Source organism: Somniosus microcephalus, chromosome 8 (assembly GCF_052327205.1).
Source record: "Somniosus microcephalus isolate GS21.2 chromosome 8, FLI_Smic_1.0, whole genome shotgun sequence".
Classification (NCBI taxonomy): domain Eukaryota; kingdom Metazoa; phylum Chordata; class Chondrichthyes; order Squaliformes; family Somniosidae; genus Somniosus; species Somniosus microcephalus.
In genome coordinates this window covers 25,840,761-25,859,996 of record NC_140994.1, presented here as the reverse complement: position 1 = coordinate 25,859,996, position 19,236 = coordinate 25,840,761, and the positions used below count along the sequence as shown (strand labels likewise).

At 44.8% G+C, this 19,236-nt stretch overlaps 1 protein-coding gene across 3 annotated transcripts in view; it reads right to left on the bottom strand.

Moving 5' to 3' along the window:
- The window catches only part of cacul1 (CDK2 associated cullin domain 1), a 94,808-nt gene that overhangs the window by 15,741 nt on the left and 59,831 nt on the right, over positions 1 to 19,236 (bottom strand). For all 3 annotated transcript variants that reach the window (XR_015079192.1, XM_085994391.1, XM_085994392.1), the window contains exons 5-7: positions 18,659 to 18,761; positions 15,936 to 16,025; positions 3,915 to 4,053 (exon numbers count right to left, since the gene is read on the bottom strand). Coding sequence is in view for 2 of the 3 variants with exons in the window: in XM_085994391.1 (XP_085850517.1) it covers positions 3,915 to 4,053; positions 15,936 to 16,025; positions 18,659 to 18,761 (332 nt within the window). In the remaining variant the exon portion in view is untranslated. The remainder of the gene's footprint in view (positions 1 to 3,914; positions 4,054 to 15,935; positions 16,026 to 18,658; positions 18,762 to 19,236) is intronic.

The following is a 19,236-nucleotide window of genomic DNA, read 5'->3' as shown; positions in this document are numbered from 1 at the left end:
AGCAGCAGGAGCCCCAACCAACTGCTCACCCACCTGATGTTGCACAGGGCAGAAGGCGCCAGCGCATGGAAGCAAGCCGTGCAAGGAATGCACTCATCCTGGCCAGATTTGCATAGGTTGCCCATTGTGGCACATGTGCTTGGCTCCTCCTTAACACATGACAGACAATGGACATGACTCTCTGGCCTCCTTTCACTCTGACCACCAACCTGACCACGCAAGTGTCGCAGAGCCCGCAATGTGGAGCTGCCCAAGCCGAAATAACAGATGCCATCACGCCAACAGTTTGCCATCACCTACTTTTAATACATTTCCACAGGGATGGCATTTCATTAATAATCAGAAACAATCACCCAATCTCCACAGAGATCTGGAGGTTATATCCCTTGCCAGCTGGACCCACACAGCCTTGGTTTCTTTGGGAGGCCTCTTCCTCCCAGATGAGGGGAAGAGCACCTCCCTGCTAGCTCTCACCCCCTCAACCAGCACACCCAGCGCCTTATCCGAGAACCTTGGGGAGGCCCTTGCCTTGGAGCTGGCCATTCTTCAAGGAGATAACAGTTTGGAGGTGGTGCAGCATCGACCAAAAACCAGTGGAATGAGCCAAGGCAGCAAGCAGCCCTTAAATGAAGCTGGATAAGTGATGTCAGCAGAGGCGAGTTTCAGTCCCAAAACACCAATTGACCCAGGGGAACCCACAGCTCTGAAATCAACTGGCCAATTTGGGGGGGGGGGGGGGGGAAAGGAAAAAAAAAAACGCAAATATATTTCCCACTTCTCAGTGGAGGCGGGTTTGGAACCCACCAAAACCGAAACCCGCTTCCATTGGGAAAATCACGTCCATGGAGTTAGCATCTCCTTTAAATCAGCCATTTGTAACTCAAAAAGGTTCTATCACTTGTGTACTCCATTTCTCAGCAAATCCAAGGAGCTCTGCATTTTAGTGTATTAAATGTAGAGCCTTGTGCTTTTTGCACTAAAATTACCTGTTTCGGTCTATACTTCATAATAACATTGAAAATGAATGCGCTAACACATTAAGGATCAATTCCGTCACTGTAATAAGGGGCACTGTTAAAAGCAGAGTAATTGAAAAGGAGAAAATAGGAAACATGTCCACACTGATGGGTGCCTGAATAAGAAATTCTGTAAAATCGTTTCAACATGAAAATGCTGCTTATCTGTCCTAGTTAGTGTATTCACTACTTCTCGGAAATGAGTCTTTCCCTGTAAATTTATTTCCAAACAGCAACAGCAAACAGGTCAGTCACTAATAGTCACATTTAATGACCTTTAACATTTAATTTCAAAGAGGAGTAATATAGCATGTATTTCTACTAGATAGTGGAGCAAAAAGCATGGCAATTATGTACAATTTATCCTGTAATAATGTGGTTACACAGGAGTGACGGTTACCATCTCACATATTGTTGCAAATTTCAACTGGAATGAATGCGTTCTCTTTTTTTAAAGACTAAAAGGTCAACACAGTAACAAACGATGGGCCAGAAATTGCTGCAATAGCGGGTTTGGTGGTGAACGACCTTAATTGGACTCTTTAGCTCACCATTGCCATCGCATTATATTTGCGCTGCAAATTGCTGGAATGCCGATCCTTTAACAGCGCAGCAATGTCAATGTCACAGCTGTGATCTCGTGAACTTCGTGCCCAATGGCTCATCTCCCTGACCAACCACATGGCACCATAGAAAAAGCTAACAGATGCCATAACTCAGACTGAGCTGTGGCACTTGAGCTGAGTGACATGCTGAAAAGACCTTAAATCAACTTTAAAAAGTTATTAAATAACCTTTTTACAATGCAATAAAAAGTAAGTGTTTTACATATACACTTTTCCATAGAAATATGTCTCGAGAGGAATCCAAGGAAAGATCCCAAAATTCTGGGGAGTACCACCTGTGGGCGTTCCTCCCGCTTGGCAAGTTGGGTGCACAACACGCCAGATTGGGCGCAGTCAGGGGAGTGGATCCCCTGACTTGAGCTTTTTTCGCAGAAGGATAGGGCCCTACAGCGCCAAGATTTCCACAGTACGGCGACTGTGGCCCATGTGGAGGTTGGAGCTGTATTGGCACATCAAGGTCTTAGCAAGACCTCAAAAAAGTACATCAAAGTTCCACACAAAACTACTCAAGCTGGAGATTTATGGTAAAATCTGATGTATAAATATCGGCTGGTGAGTAGGATGTAGCCATACCTATTTGCGGAGTTAGGACAGTGTGGAGCGCTGAGTTTAGGTCAACTAGGAATGCAGAGTAGAGTGCCGCAGAACACTCTTGCGATCCCAATTGTTTCTAATTGAATTAACTACCCGGATTCAGGAGCTCAAGGCAAGCTGGTCAAATTCACAGGCAAAACTAGGAAAAGCAGCTCAATCTGAGGAGCAGCTCAAGACCTACAAAATAAATATGCAAGTAGGCAGAACAATAGCAGGCAAAAATTTTAATAAGTATAAAGTACTGCATGTAGTAAGAAACCCCCCCAAAATACTGTATAAATGGTGCTGAAATAACTACGGTTGAGGTTGAGAAATCCAGGCGTATTAGTAGATTCAACAGTTAACATGCCCAATCACTACAGAACAGCAATCAACAAAACAAACAGGAGGCTGAACTATAGAGCTGAAACACTAAAGTACAAGTCGGAGAGGCAAGCTTAAATTGTATAGCGTGCTGTTTAGACCATACTGCATCCAGCTTTGGTAATTAGGATAAAAGGAAAACATTCAAACCGTGGAGGCACTTTAGAAAGAATGAAAGACTTGCATTCATGTAGCACCTTTCACGACCTCGGGACGTCCCAAAGCGCTTTACAGCCAATGAAGTACTTCTGAAGTGTAGTCACTGTTGTAATGTAAGAAACGAGGCAGCCAATTTGTGCACAGCACGGTCCCACAAACAGCAATGTGATAATGACCAGACAATCTGTTTTTGTGATGTTGATTGAGGGACATTGGGGAATGACTCCCCTGCTCTTCTTCGAAATAGTGCCACAGGATCCTATACGTCCACCTGAGAGAGCAGACGGGGCCTCGGTTTAACGTCTCATCCGAAAGGCGGCACCTCCGACAGTGCAGCGCTCCCTCAGGACTGCACTGGGAGTGTCAGCCTAGATTTTTGTGCTCCAGTCCCTGGAGTGGGACTTGAACCCACAACCTTATGACTCAGAGGCGAGAGTGCTACCCACTGAGCCACGGCTGACACTCACGTTTAAAGCAGAGTCGCAGGAGTAATCCCCGACACTAAACTGTGAGAACAGAACAAAGGCACATGCTCAAACACAAACTTCGGACTGATTCCAGGAAGATTTATCATCACACAAAGTGATCAATGCATACAATTCGGTGCAGAGTGCAGGGGAAAGCCCTGAAATCATTTACAGGAAACTTTCGTTTAACCGGAGGTTAAATGTCCGGAAAGCTCTATCTACCGGCAAAATTCAGGAGCCGTTTCCTATAAGTTTTTTTACTTCTCGTTGCTTTTTTTTTCCCCAGTCAGGCTCTGCAAGGTCTAGCTGAAACTGTTGCTTAGCTACAGAGACGCTTTTAAGCTGCGGCCGACTGTTTTGAAGCTGTTGCAACAGGGTTTGTTGATTCACACGGAGCTCAAAAGCTCCGTATGTTTTAACATTAGCGCTGGTTTCTACGGCAGTTTTGATGGTACGGCACCAGCTCGGTCCCGTCAGTGCCGGATACCAGAAAGTTTCCTGTAAAAAGCAGTTGGGTACAGTGACTGAAGGAAGGGGTGACTGTAGGAAGGGGTGACTGTAGGGACTTCCTGGATGGATGAACTAGTAACTTCAGAGAAAAAAAAAAAGGTAAACTTAACAGTGCCCCATGATAAATAAGCAGCCATATTTACAATGGCAGGTTTGAAACATGGGAGTCTAAATTTTACCTGGCGAAGCCATTCTGCATCAATTCTCGCTGGAGTTTTTGGTCTTGAGCAGCATACTCGGAGAGCTTGGATTCCAAAGCAGGGGGAAGGATATTTGGGATAAATTTAGAAAAGAGACTTGGTGCCAACTGTGCCCAATCTGGAAAAAAATATACATTTAGAATAAACAAGGTTATTACCACGGCCAACATCTGTATTTTAAGCAGGTATAGCAGATGCAATTTGTTGAAAATGTTCCTTTTTTTTGTCCCTTGATTGTATGTATTTGACAACTTTTCCCTCTGATGCAAATAAAGTTGTTCAGTGGTATGAAAAATACACCAGATTTCACTCTTCCTTCACACCACCTTCTAAACTGGGAGCACTTTGAGCAAATTGTCATGAATAATTTGCACATCTGCAAGCACCACACAACACAGTAATTGGAAATACAGGCTATGAGCACTGAAAATAACACGTTCACTAAATAAAGTACATTTCATTTCACACCAACTCCTTGGTATAATGACTGCAACTTGTAAACAGAAAACACTGCATAAGCAGCCTCATCTAATTTGTAACAAATGTCCAATCTACCCTTTCTAAATTAAAATCAACTGGTTCAAGTGGGCAGAAAATAGATTAAATATTACACTGCATCATAGTACAAACAGTTTAGCTTTCATACAAAAAGATGTAAAAATTTATGGGGATAATTAACCAAATCTCTTTCAGTGCACCATCAATACTAAATATTCACTTCAAAGTTACCAGTATGTTACAATAGACCTTGCTCTGCCACTTGAATAGTACAGATGGATTAGATTTACTCCAGTATAAGGTATTTCTAGGGAACCTTTTTTGGAAAATGCTCCATTCTTTTCCTGTTTCCATTATTAAAAAGTGAACATGTGAAGAGAAATTAAATTTTATTTAGTGACTATATTTTGAGAACTTTTATTTGCTCTTATATTATGCACTGCTATATCATATAACTTATTGACAAAGTTTTGTACTTTTTCCATGATCTTTGGTTTGTGATTACAACACACAATGCACATGACATTTGGTCTCGAACCGCCCAGGGAAGTTTGCAGTGTGCACAGAAATGTCATTTTAACAATTGTACTCCAAAAAAAGGATCAGTAAAACACCACATGAAGCAGCAAAGTGAACTGTTGCAAGCTGATTGTGGATTTGTTTCAGAATATAAGGGACTGGACAATAATCATTAGCCTTGCTCAATGCTCCATGGAAAATTTTTTAAGCACTCAACACACAAATCATACAATGTTAACATCTCATCAATCTATTTCCTAGAGGGTTAAATTCCTGACATTTCAGTGTCCAAATTAATTGCTGAAGTGCCCACACAACAGGTTTGTTTGATGTTTTGCAGATCAGCAAACTCATTTAGAATTTTTCTTCACAAGGTCAAGTTACATGTTTAGATGATTATCACTGTCAAAGTACCCACACAAGCTATCTTGCCCCCCCCCCACCCCCCCGCCAAATAATTAATTAAATAGGCTGCACCCTTCAATTTCCTTTATTAACAAGTCTCCACTGGCATAAGGGGTATATAAAAGGAGCAGGGATACATAGGAGTTCAAGTACACAAATCTTTAAAAGTGGAAAGACAAGTTGGTAAAGCTACATACAGCATATGGAATCATAGATTTCCTGAACTGGACAAATAGTTCAAAAGCAAAGACGCAATGCTAAACCTATACAAATTTCTGTTTAGGGTGTAGCTAGAATACTGTGTCTAGTTTTGGGTGCCTACTTTAGGAAGGATGGCAAGGCCAGAGAAGATTCAGAAGAGATTCACTAACGTGACACCAGGGATGAGCGGCTTTAGTTATGCGATATTAGTAAAACTCTCTTCATTAGAATAGATTAGATCTGATAGAGGTGTTCAAAATTATAAAAGGTTTTGAAAGACAAATAGGAAAAAACTATTTCATCTGGTCGATGAAGGGCATAAATTCAACATCATCACCAAAAGAATGAGAGTTTAGGAGAATTTGTTCTATTCACAGATTTATAGCAAATTAAGTTCTAAGTTTTTTTCAAATGTCAATTCTGACAACTACTGCCAGCACCGCACAGTGACAGTTTCTCCTTGTCCATTACCTGCCATTTCCTCAGTCTTCTGAAGGGGCCAGTTAGCATCACCATTACATGCCTTATGCTCCAGCTGCTGGATATCCCTTGCAATAGGCCAAGGATCTGTGTGGGAACAGAACTTAGCCATTGCTCGAGTGTGAAGTCCGTCATTAAGGTTCTCTTAAGCAATGTCCCTAGCCTTTGCAACCCAGAAGTGAAAGCCTCCTGTAAATTGGAGCCCCAGCGCTCAATAACTAGTCACTGTATTTGTCGAGGAAACTGTATCTATGCTCAAGGGGCTCCTCAGTAGATGCCCGTGGAGTTGCCACTGGCTCCGAGGTGGCCTGCATATTTCCCAATTCCTCTACATGTCCAAGCAGCATTTCTGCAGAGTGCCTTTTTTAATACATTCTTGGGATATGGGCGTCGCTAGCAAGGCCCTCGAGAAAGTGGCGGTGGGTCGTCTTCTTGAACCGCTGCAGTCCGTATGGTGAAGGTACTCCCAAGGTGCTGTTAGGGAAGGAGTTCCAGGATTTTGATGCAGCGACGATGAAGGAACGGTGATATACGGCCAAGTTGGGATAGTGCGTGGCTTATAGGGGAACTTGGAGGTGATGGTGTTCCCATGTAATTGTTGCCCTTGCCTTCTCGGTGGTAGAGGTCGCAGGATTTGGAGGTGCTGTCGAAGAAACCTTGGCGAGTTGCTGCAGTGCATCCTGTAGATAGTACACACTGCAGCAACGGTGCGCCAGTGATGGAGGGAGTGGATGTTTAAGCTGGTGAATGGGGTGCCGATTAAGTGGACCGCTTTGTTCTAGGTGGTATCGAGCTTGAGTTTGCTGTAGCTGCACCCATCCAGGCCAATGGCCCAACACATCATGCAGATTTTCAAAAGGACTGCATCGATAGCATCTGCTCATTAATAAGCCTCACTGTACACAGGCAGCTCTCAAGGTAAAATCAACTGGCTCTGCAGCACAGGAAGGTCTGGGCCTGGCCCTCTATTCTGGTTGTTCCCGATCCTCTGGAGCCATATCCACGTGCTCCTCTGCACTTGTGCTGCTTGCTTCACTAGGCGCTCCTTCCTGACCCCCCTCTATCTGGTTATCCAGAGCGGAGATGTATCTGAGCTGGTGCTTACACGGTCAGGAGTGTATGAAGTATGCTTATGAGATGATCCAGCTTCCTGCTCATCCTGGCAGCAGGTACATCATCTTGTAAGGCTCTTACACGAAGAGAAAAGGAACATGTACCACAGTGACTGAATTAAATGGTTAAGCACACAGTAACAATGTCAATACACTGAAAGCCATGCTGCTGGGCAGATGTGCCTGAAGGCACTACTCAAATGAGTTTACAGGGGAGCAAGCAGTAGTTAGAGGACACGTGCCTTGTTGGGCTGCCACAAAGCTTTCTTGAGCCCACACCCACGATTGCCTCAACTTCAACAATTGAAAAGGCCATATCTTCATGCTAAGTCCAAGTTTGGCAAGCCCTGTACCAGTCTGGTTTGTGTGCCACCTTCTCCTTTAAGACAATCGCTATTATTAAAGGTCTTATTGTGAAGCACTTATCAACTTCTTGTTCTTCATGAATTATGAGGAAATTTGACCTGGATCCAACGATCCAAAACTGTCATACTGAGCAAGAGGTTAAGGGATCAGCATACTTTAATTTGGCATCGTTGGTGGTTAAATTGTCACAGCAACAATTATACAACAATATGGCATACACTAACATTGATTTATATGGATATTTGGTCTGTAATCCAGAAGTGAAGCAGCATTCTTGCTGCCTGGTGCTACCATTACAGATACTAATGAGCAGACTGCAATTCCAAGCTGCTGCCCATTTGCTGCCTGGTAACATTTCTCAGATCACATATGACACAGTGGCAAACAAGATGAGCTCAATATCTTATCTATTATTCCACAGACAAGGTAGAGGGAGGAGGGGGGGGGGAAAAAAAACTGTGCAATTAGATCAATTCCCTAATACTAAAAACATTAAATACAAACCACTGCAAGAATCAGGTTCACCGGATAATTAAAACAAAAATGAAAGGAAGCAAACTAAGTATATGGCGCTGTGCAAATAAACATTTGTGACGTGCCTTCCGGATGAAGCACAGACACAAACATATTCAGATTCTGAAAGCTTATCAGAGGAGTAACCAACAATGAGAGAAGCAGTGCCCTCTGACGCCAATTAAATTAATGTAAACATGTTAGAATTTAGTTTCTAAAAACACTACAGAAAACTAAGCACAATTAGAGATCATGTCTATCAGACAACAGGATAACAAAAAGCTCAACCCTGTGTTTTTGAAGCATTTTTTCTCCACATTAATTCTTTTGAAAATTCAGTTGATTTTCTGTGGATGTAATTAAAAGCTCCCAAAAAAACGCCTATAAATTTTCCCTCCGCCAAAGCCTGATGCACTGCACATTTAATTAAATCAATATAGCCCACAACAGCCTTCTACTACCCCGATGCATCTTTGTAGTCAAGACACGTCGGCCTAGAAATTCGTTCAGGCAGGTTTTCAGATGCCAAATTGGCATAGGTACGATCCCTGCACCCAAAGATGGAGGCCCGAAGACCATGATAAGTTGGTCCCTGGGCCTCACCTACATAATCATGGCAATCTGCAGGCGCCTCCATCGGCAGCTTCGCAGACTTTTTTTTATTTATTCATTCATTCACGGGACATGTCGCTGGCAAGGCCAGCATTTATTGTCCAACCCAAATTGCCCTTGAGAAGGTGGTGGTGAGCCGCCTTCTTGAACCGCTGCAGTCCATGTGGTGAAGGTACTCCCACAGTGCAGTCAGTAGGGAATTTCAGGATTTTGACCCAGCGGCGATAAAGGAACGGTGATATATTTCCAAGTCAGGGTGATGTGTGACTTGAAGGGGAACTTGCAGATGGTGGTGTTCCCATGCACTTGCTGCCCTTGTCCTTCTAGGTGGTAGAGATCGCAGGTTTAGGAGGTGCTGTCGAAGAAGCCTTGGCGAGTTGCTGCAGTGCATCTTGTAGATGGTACACACCTCAGCCACGTTGCACCAGTGGTGAAGGGAGTGAATGTTTAAGGTGGTGGATGAGGTGCCAATCAAGAGAGCTGCTTTGTCCTGGATGGTGTCGAGCTTCTTGAGTGTTGTCAGAGTGAAGAGTATTTCATCACACTCCTGACTTATGCCTTGTAGATGGTAGAAAGGCTTTGGGGAGTCAGGTGGTGAGACACTCGCCGCAGAATACCTAGGCCCCGATTTTCGGCTTGTGGGGAATGGTCAGGTTTCCCCGAATGTGAGGTTTCTGACACACATAAAAAAGTGTCAGCCAGCTCCACGCAATTTTCTCTCAAGTGGCCAATTAATTCCCAGCATGTGGGAAGCCTTGCTAATTGTCTAAATCAAGTCAGAAATCCCCACAGATTGATGTCCTCATTCGTGGTGCTTTCAAGGTCCATAGCAAGCACTGCATCATCTGAAGGCTTCCAAATGAACCACACAGGATGGCAGAGGAGCCTGCAGCAGCTGTGGCCAGTGCCAGACCCCGAGCTGCCTCCAAATTCGACAAGGCTTCACTGCAGGCATTATTGGATGGGGTTAGGGCCCACAGGGAGGTCCTCTTCCCTAGGTCAGGCAGGGAGAGGCCTCCCACTGAGACCAATGCTGCATGGATGCAGGTGTTAGCAGATGCCAGCTCGCTGGGAGTCACCAGAAGAACCTTGGCATTACATCTCTAACTCCTTCCTTTACTCCCCCACAGGACCATCCAGAGCCCCCGTCCTCACTGTGGAGGAGGAAGAGGCTGTGCAGCCAGACTCCTCAGAGGAAGCTCCAACCTCTGAGGGCGCAGCGTCAGCAGAAGTAAGCGCACCCAGCACCAGTGCAGACACTCACACCTCGGGGGGACCTTCGGGACATAGAGTAGTGTTGTCACCTGGTCTTTCACAGCTCACAAGTGAGCCTCAGCAGATTCTGGAGACAGGGACAGCAGTGGAGAGTCCTTGTCGGAGGGTGCAGGACTCTGCCAGCTCAGCTGCGCTGCGCTGCGCTGCATGTCGACCCTCTGCCTCTGGGTCCATCCGCAAGAGAAGAGGTGATGGATCTCCGTGCGCAGATGCAGGAGTCTCTGGCAGGTTTTGTCTCCAGAGTCGCTGCGAGTGTGGAGCGAATAGAGGAGTCCCAAGCGACCATGAGCTGAGCCTTTGTGGAGTCATTGGCGCATGAACGCATCACCATGGAAAGGTTGGCAAGCTCCATGGAGGAGATAACTCGCCAGGGTACGGAAAACATGGTGAGTGAATATAAGAGAATGACATCTCTTGAGGAGCGTTGGCCATCTGTTGAACAGAGAAACCAGATCCTCATGGAAGTCCTTCTGAGTAGGACTGCCAATGCAGATATGGGTCCCCATGGCCCCTTAAAGCGCAGCAAGGTGCTCTCAAGCCACTTCCAAGCGCTGGCCCCCTCTGGCCTGTGCAGCTTCAAGTGAGTGAGCAGCAGCCTGGTGCTCATCATGCTGTTCCTGGTTCTGCTGCTGCCGCCTCTGCTGCTGGAGATCCTCTAATGGCAAGAAGGGAAGGAAAAAAAGTCATCCCACGCTTCTCGTAGATGGCTCCGCTGAGGAAGCGCTGAGTGAGGGTGGCGAGAGGGGCTTCCCAGGAGATCGCATTGGAGAAGTGTGTGAGGCTCCAGCCTTCCACAGCTGTGCCCAAGCCTTGAAGAAGTAGCCCCAAACCTGCAACAAGGTCCTTCAACATACAAGTGCTGGCCCTTTAAATCGCAGCTTCTCCTTACCTGCAGCTGACAGCTAGCAAGCTTCACGCCAGCTCTCAGCAGCGGGGTTCCCCGCAGGCGGGTTTCAGGTGGGGAAAGCCCCAAAGTCGCAACGGCACGGGAAAATCAACTTCAACAAGCAGATAATTGCTCGTTAGTGCTCCGACGACCAGTCCCGCCAGCGGCGGCCGGGACTGAAGCGGGGCGCGGGGAAACGGCAGTCCGAAAGTCGGACGGGGCGGGGAATCAGGCGGGGTGGGGGGGGTCCCGACCTGCTTTTTTGCCGATTTTCGGCCCCCGGCTGCATGAAAAGCCGCCCGACAGCGGCCAGAAAATCGGGGCCCTAGTCTCGGACCTGCTCTTGTAGCCAAAGTATTTATGTGGCTGGTCCAGTTAAGTTTCTGGTAAATTGTGACCCCCAGGATGTTGATGGTGGGGGATTCGACAATGGCAACGTCATTGAATGTCAAGGGGAGGTGGTTAGACTCTCTCGTTGGAGATGGTCATTTCCTGGCACTTAAGTGGCTAGTAACATTCATGCCACACATCAGCCCAAGCCTGAATGTTGTCCAGGTCTTGCTGCACACGGGCACAGACTGCTTCATTATCTGCAGAATTACAAATGGAACTGAACACTGTGCAATCATCAGCAAACAGCCCACTTCTGACCTTATGATGGTCATTGATGAAGCTGAAGATGGTTGGACCGAGAACACGGCCCTGTGGAACTCCTGCAGTGATGTCCTGGGGCTGAGATGATTGACCTCCAACAACCACAGCCATCTTCCTTTGTACTAGGTATGACTCCAGCCAGTGGAGAGTTTTCCCCCTGATCCCCATTGACTTCAATTTTACTAGGACTCCTTGATGCCACACTCGGTCAAATGCTGCCTTGATGTCAAGTGCAGTCACTCTCATCTCACCTCTGGAATTCAGCTCTTTTGTCCATGTTTGGACCAAGGCTGCAATGAGGTGGAACCCAAACTGAGCATTGGCGAGCAGGTTATTGCTGAGTAAATGCCGCTCGATTGCGCTGTCAATGGCATCTTCCATCAATTTGCTGATGATATAGAGTAGACTGATGGGGCAGTAATTGGCCAGTTTGGATTGGTCCTGCTTTTTGTGGACAGAACATACCCGGGCAATTTTCCACTTTGTCGGGTAGATGCCAGTGTTGTAGCTGTACTGGAACACCTTGGCTAGAGCCATGGCCAATTCTGGAGCACAGGTCTTCAGCACTACAGCCGGGATGTTGTTGAGGCCCATAGCCGTTGCTGTACCAAGTGCGTTCAGCCATATCTTGATATTACGTGGAATAAATCGAATTGGCTGAAGACTGGCATCTGTGATGGTGGGGGCGTCAGGAGGATTGAAGATGGTTGCGCACACTTCAGCCATGTCTTTTGCACTCGCATGCTTGGCTCTGCCATCATTAAGGATGCAAATGTTCATGGAGCCTCCTCCTGTTAGTTGTTTCATTGTCCACCACCATTCACGACTGTATGTGGCAGGACTGCAGATTTTTGATGTGATGCATTAGTTGTGGAATTTCTTGGCTCTGTCTATAGCATGCTGCTTCCTTTGTTAAGTCACCCGGTCCGGATGGGTTGTATCCTAGGTTGATGAGGGAAGCTATGATGGAGATAGCTTAAGCTCTGACCACAATCTTTTATCATGCAAGTAGTTCTGTGTTGTAGCTTCACCAGGTTGGCACCTGCTTTTCAGGTACACCTGGTACTGCTCCTGGCATGCTCTTCTACACTCCTCATTGAGCCAGCATTAGTCTCCTGACTTGACGATAATGGTAGAGGGTTATGCCGGGCCATGAGGTTGCAGGTTATAGTGAAACACAGTTCTGGTGCTGCTGGTGACCCAGAGTGCCTTGTGGATGACCAGTTTGAGCTGCTAGATCTGTTCTGAATCTATTGCACTTGGCACGGCAATAGTGCCATACAACACGATGGAGGGTGTTCTCAGTGTGAAGGCGGGACTTCACCACTCCTACCAATACTGTCATGGATAGATGCATCTGCGACAGGTAGATTGGGGAGGATGAGGTCAAGTAGGTTTTTCCCCTCTTGTTGGTTCTCTCACCACCTGCCGCAAGCCTAGTCCGGCAACAATATCCTTCAGGACTCGGCCAGCTCAGTCAAAAGTGGTGCTACCAAGCCACTCTTGGTGATGGACACTGAAGTCCCCCACCCAGAGTACATTCTGTGTCCTTGCTACCCTCAGTGCTTCTACCAAGTGGTGTTCAGCATGGAGGAGTACCGATTCATCAGCTGATGGAGGGCGTTACGTGGTAATCAGCAGGAGGTTTCCTTTCCCATGTTTGACCTGATGCCATGAGACTTCATGGGGTCCGGAGTCAACGTTAAGGACTCACAGGGCCACTCCCTCCCGACTGTATACCACTGTGCCGCCACCCCTGGTGGGTCTGTTCTGCCAGTCAGACAGAATACACCCAGGGATGGTGATGGAGGAGGAGTCTGGGACATTGGCTTAAAGGTATGATTCTGTGAGTATGACTGTCAGGCTGTTGCTTGACTGTGGGACTAACCTTTTTGGTGGCGGCCGCTGGATAGGCCACATCCAGCACAAGAAAACCCAAGCAGGCCCAATGCCTGCTCGGCCCAGGGCATCCCAAATCCCCCCCCCCCCCCCCGCGACATAGAAACATAGGAGCAGGAGTAGACCATTCGGCCTTTCGAGCCTGCTCCGCCATTCAATATGATCATGGCGGATCCTCTATCTCAATACCATATTCCCGCTCTCTCCCCATACCCCTTGATGCCTTTTGTGTCTAGAAATCTATCTATCTATCTCCTTCTTAAATATATTCAGTGACTTGACCTCCACAGCCTTCGGTGGTAGAGAATTCCACAGGTTCACCACCCTCTGAGTGAAGAAATTTCTCCTCATCTCAGTCCCAAATGTCCTACCCCGTATCCTGAGTCTGTGACCCCTCGTTCTAGACCCCCCAGCCAGGGGAAACATCCTCCCTGCATCCAGTCTGTCTAGCCCTGTCAGAATTTTATATGTTTCAATGAGATCCCCTCTCATTCTTCTAAACTCTAGTGAATACAGGCCTAGTCGACCCAATCTCTCCTCATACAACAGTCCTGCCATCCCAGGAATCAGTATGGTGAACCTTCGCTGCACTCCTTCTATGGCAAGTATATCCGTTCTTAGGTAAGGAGACCAAAACTGCACACAGTACTCCAGGTGTAGTCTCACCAGGGCCCTGTATAACTGTAGTAAGACATCCTTGCTCCTGTATTCAAATCCTCTTGCAATGAAGGCCAACATACCATTTGCCTTCCTAACTGCTTGCTGCACCTGCATGTTTGCTTTCAGTGACTGGTTTACAAGGACACCCAGGTCCCTCTGTACATCAACATTTCCCAATCTATCACCATTTAAATAATACTCTGCCTTTCTGTTTTTCCAACCGAAGTGGAGAACTTCACATTTATCCACATTATACTGCATCTGCCATGTATTTGCCCACTCGTTCAACTTGTCTAAATCACCTTGAAGCCCCTTTGCATCCTCCTCACAACTCACAATCCCACCTAGTTTCATGTCGTAAAACAGGCGTTGGGCCTCGCATTAGCATCTGCAAGGGGCCCAATGCTCGTTTTAGGTGGCTGTCCTAGATCCCTGAAAACGGCACAAACCAATTCTGGGTCGGTAGTTGTTTAGGCATCCTAGTTGTGCACAACGTTAGTCCCAAAATTGGGCCTTCAGTGTGCCTGGTACGAGTTCCATTTTCTACCCCTTTATTTCTAAAAAGGAAATTTATGGTATTTTCTGCCCACATGACACACAGTCTTACACTTCTGTCTCATCAGCCAGCTGTCATATAATGCTAAATCCATGTGTGCTAATACAGTGAATTCTCACAGTAAGGTTATGTAGCACAGTGGTTCTCAACCAGGGCTCCGAGGGGGTCCACAGGCCCCCTGCTGAGAACCCCCGGCCAATAGGACATGCTTTGAGCGGCTCACTAACCTCCCCAAGCAAGTATCACTTTAGTCCCCGGCACCACACTAGACGTGAGGAACCGGAAACCACTGCTTGGCCCCAGGGGCTCATGGTCATCGATCTGCCATGTTGTCCAGGCGATGCCGTCTCAGCAGGCTCGCTCCTCTTCGCTCGGCTCGTTAGTAACGTACAAGAGGAGAAGCGAGAGCTGGTACGGACATCAACATCAGCTCCAGTGGCACTTTACCAACCTCAGCAACAGTCTACTAACTTAAGCACAACTCTACCAACCTCAGAGGCAGTCAACTTTAGAACCAGCAACAATTTTCGCATTAAGTAAAACAAAAATGATAATAAATATATATGTTTAATTGTATAACTAATTTTTACAGAAAAAATACTCGAGTTGTGTTACGGGGGTCATTGAAATTTTTATAACATGGGAAGCGGACCTCGGCAGCAAAAAGGTTGAGAACCCCTGATGTAGCACATTATCAGTTTTTCTGAAAAGATGCATTCTTACTTTAATATATTATTCCATGTGCCTTGAAGAGCGACCAAGAACGATTCAATTGCATGAGCCAAAATAAGATTCCTAAATTGGGATGCTATAGACCCCAGTAAATAACCCAACGTTGTACAAATATTAAAGTAACCACTGAACTGCGTCTTAAACTATACATGTTTCATCTAATTAAGCTTTTCAGTAATATTTACTCCATGGATTAACAGAAGTTGTTTTGTTGTTGAGAAAACTAGGTTCAAGGGCCAAGGCCATGTGCAGGGTACCACCAAAGCCAAAAAGTAGAATAGAGGACAAAATAAACCAACTACTGGAGACAAGACAATGGTATACGGAGATTGCATAAATTGGTAGGTTATAAAGGAGGAGGAAAAACTGAGAGGGTGCCACAATTTTGAAGTTCTGGGGCGGAATGAATTCAAGTACGCAATAGTGGGATAGGTCCCGATTTTAACATTGTGGGCGTGCGTAGGATGGTGTATTTGGAGCCTAAGAATAAAAAGAGAGAAATGAAGCTTTATAAAGTTACTTCACAAGATAATAAAAAATATCTTCAGCTTAGCCTTGGGGAATATATTTTGCAAGACACAAAATCATCTTATTTTTAAAAAACCAGAAGATTCTCACCTTCTGTTACTTACCAGGTCTAAGCGTATATAAGCCTTTAACTATATTTGCCATGGTTGAAGGAGTGATCTTAAATGGCGTTGACTGAGCTTCTATTAGTAAAGCTGAAACAGAAGTAGAAGAAACAGATATTAAACAAAGTATAAGGAGAACCATAATACTTAAATTGAACTGGAGCTATTAACATTTATTCATTAAAGTACTAAATGAAGGTCACCAGCAGGAAGAGAGTTATATTTCGTGCCAGAGTCAAGTGGCTTGAGTACACACTGTTCTGAAGGTAACAAAAGGACAATCAGATCCCGATGTGATACCCGAGTACACTAAAGGCAAGTGCAGAGACCCCAGCCAGGAGGCCAGCTCACATTAGTCCAAGTATAAACTGGCTCCGGTATAATTGTAGCCCAAAGAAAGGCCACATTGTAAAAGTTCCCATTTGAGCCTTTTTAAATGTTACAATAAAATGGATGCTCCCACTCATTCTCTGCCAACATTAAAAAAAAAGCAGAGCTACATAATACATCAAAGAATGCAGCTGTATAGCTCCGTTGTTGGGATCAGAAATCAGTGTGCAAGGTAATATGGGTCTCTGCCAACCACATTACTTTAGTTGGAGGATACTGGTCTCATATGGTACGCGCAGCCCAAAACTGTAAAGGGGAGAGGTAATTGACTCAATGGGTTAAACAGAAAAAAGTGTAAATGTCAATCACTTCATGAAATTAATTCTATGAATTTAGGTGAATAAAATTTAAGTCAGACCACATGACTTACTTACCTCAAAAATTGTGATTTTATTTCCATACAGCACTTCATAAAAAGAGGCATTTACTTTGCACCTTATCACGTCCCTAAGAAGTCCCCAAAACACTTCAAAACCAATTAACTGATGTTATGCAAATACACAGAGTAGCCAATCTGCACATAGCAATGTCCTATATAAAGCTATAGCGAATGAGATGAATGACTAGCTAGTTTGTTTTTGGTGGAATTGGTTGAAGGTGGAATGCTGGCCAGGACACCAGGCCAACTCACTGCTCTTCTCTGAAAAATATCATGGGGTCTTTTGTGCCCATCTGAACCATCAAATTGTCAGTTGGGGCCTCGGTTTAATGTCCCATCCAATTGACGGCATTCCTGGTAATTCAGTACTCCTTCAGTGTTGCATTGAAGTGGCAGCCTAAATTATGTGCTCAATCCTGGAGTGCTGCTTGAACTCACAACCTTCTGACTCGGTGGCAAGAGTGCAACCAACTGAGTCAAGCTGACACAAAAACAAAGAGTCAAAGACAAAGGATCATTTAGCCCATGAATGTCCATCTCTTTAGCACTAACTCACCCAGCCTTGCATCCAACTTTAGTTTGAAAGCCCCAAGTCTTCAGCTCTACTACCTTACCTGGTGAGTTATTGCAAATGTTTATGACTTTTTCAATTTTCTTGTCCAATAAAGTTGTGTGTCCTGGTCCTATTGGCCTGACTTACCTTCAAGTAATATTTATGGTTCACCTTTGCTATTGATACAATTTAATACTTGACATACCTGGACAAGGTCCTCCATTAACCTCCTATACTGTACAGCTCAAGTGTTTCCCATCTTTCTTTTTGGCTGAGCCTCTTCACATTTGAGAACATTCTTATTGCTCTTCTGTACATTTTCTCCAATGCATGCATTTCTATTTTAAAATGCGATGGCCAAAATTGTACACTCCAAATATGGAATGACCAATGCGTTACAAAACTTCAGCATAACCTCTGTTGACCTGTACTCAACTGTTCGGACTGTGTATACCAGCATTTGATTTACTTTTTCAACAGCTCCTACATATTTACCGAAAATTAAAAGTGACGAGTACTCTCAAGACTTTTTTCAAGCCGTCCTGTTCTATTGCTATTCCTTTCATTGTGCACTTAAGTCACTCACTTTTACCCAATATGCAATATTTTATATTCATTTTAATTTGTCTGCCCAATTGCAATACCGACCTAAATCCATCTGTAAATTGTCGATTGCATCCTCTGTCCCTCCTGCTCTCTTTATTTTAGATTTGCATAATTGGAAAATAAAATAAACTACCATATAGTTATCAGGGGATTTTTCATTTACCCGGATAATGTCCTTCTTTTTGACTTTAATTTGCTGTGAAGCTTAAGAGCATCTCAAATGACAGAAGCAAATATACAGCTACACTTCCAGCTGTAAAGAAAATCAGGCAATCTACTGCCATGAGTCACGTTAACTCAACTGCAGTTTTGTAATAGAAGAATAATCCAAGAGGTGGAATGCAAAAGCAAAAGTCAATTAAAAGCTCACTGCCAATTTCTCAAATAGAAAAAAGAAATGAAGCAAGCAAATACAGGAGATATGAGCTGGAATCCGAAAACATATCTGCAATGACAATCTAACTTTCATGTACAGTGCAACTGCTGTCCAAATAACCCTAGGTTAGTCATATTAAAAAAAACTATATCCCCCCAAGACACATCCCAGGAATGTCTGGTAAACATGCCGACAGCCAAGATCAGGGCTTAGGAGAGGGAGTGTTTTCTTTCCAGGATGGCATCTCATAAATCAGCGGCAACCCCATAATTACTGTTAAAGTCTAATGTGTCCAAAGGCAGTACTTGGTAGAATGCATACCAAAAGTACAATTCTGAATAAAGGTTTCCATCTCAGCTTCGGAATCAAGCCAACTCTGGCACAAAAGCCAAGATGCAGAAAGTATCAACACTACTTACGCATTAAGGTGGGAACATGCTTTTCTGCAACCTGTTCTGTAAACAACTTTATGAGGTCATCTTTCAAATCTCTGTTAAGTTTGGTTTCAATGTAAAATTTGTTCTGCAAAGGATGAAAAAAAAGTTATCAGCAGGATTCAATGCTGTAAGTAAAGAGAGCAATTTAAAAAAAAAGCTCAATTCCTCAATCCACATCAGCAATGGAATCGCTAATATGCAGATTCACTCCTGCACCGCTGCTCTAGGATGCCACAGAAAGGGCGATTACTCATTATTCTGGGTCTCTGCCCTGTTATGAATGGCATGCATTTTTGGAGAGGAGGAAGCGATGGGATTAAATGTTCCGCATTATTTTCCAGCCATCAAACTAGCTACAAATTTATATATATATAAAAATATAATGATCAGCCAGGGTTGTACGGTGTTGCGAGTACACTGCAGTACATTTACAAGACCTAACAAGATTCATTCAACCATTTTACAGTCACTTTTACACTGTTTCTTGCTCTTACTTATTTTCTCATGAGTTATTGAGCCAATTAGTGTAATTACTGGCATCGATGGGAGTCCCCCTATCT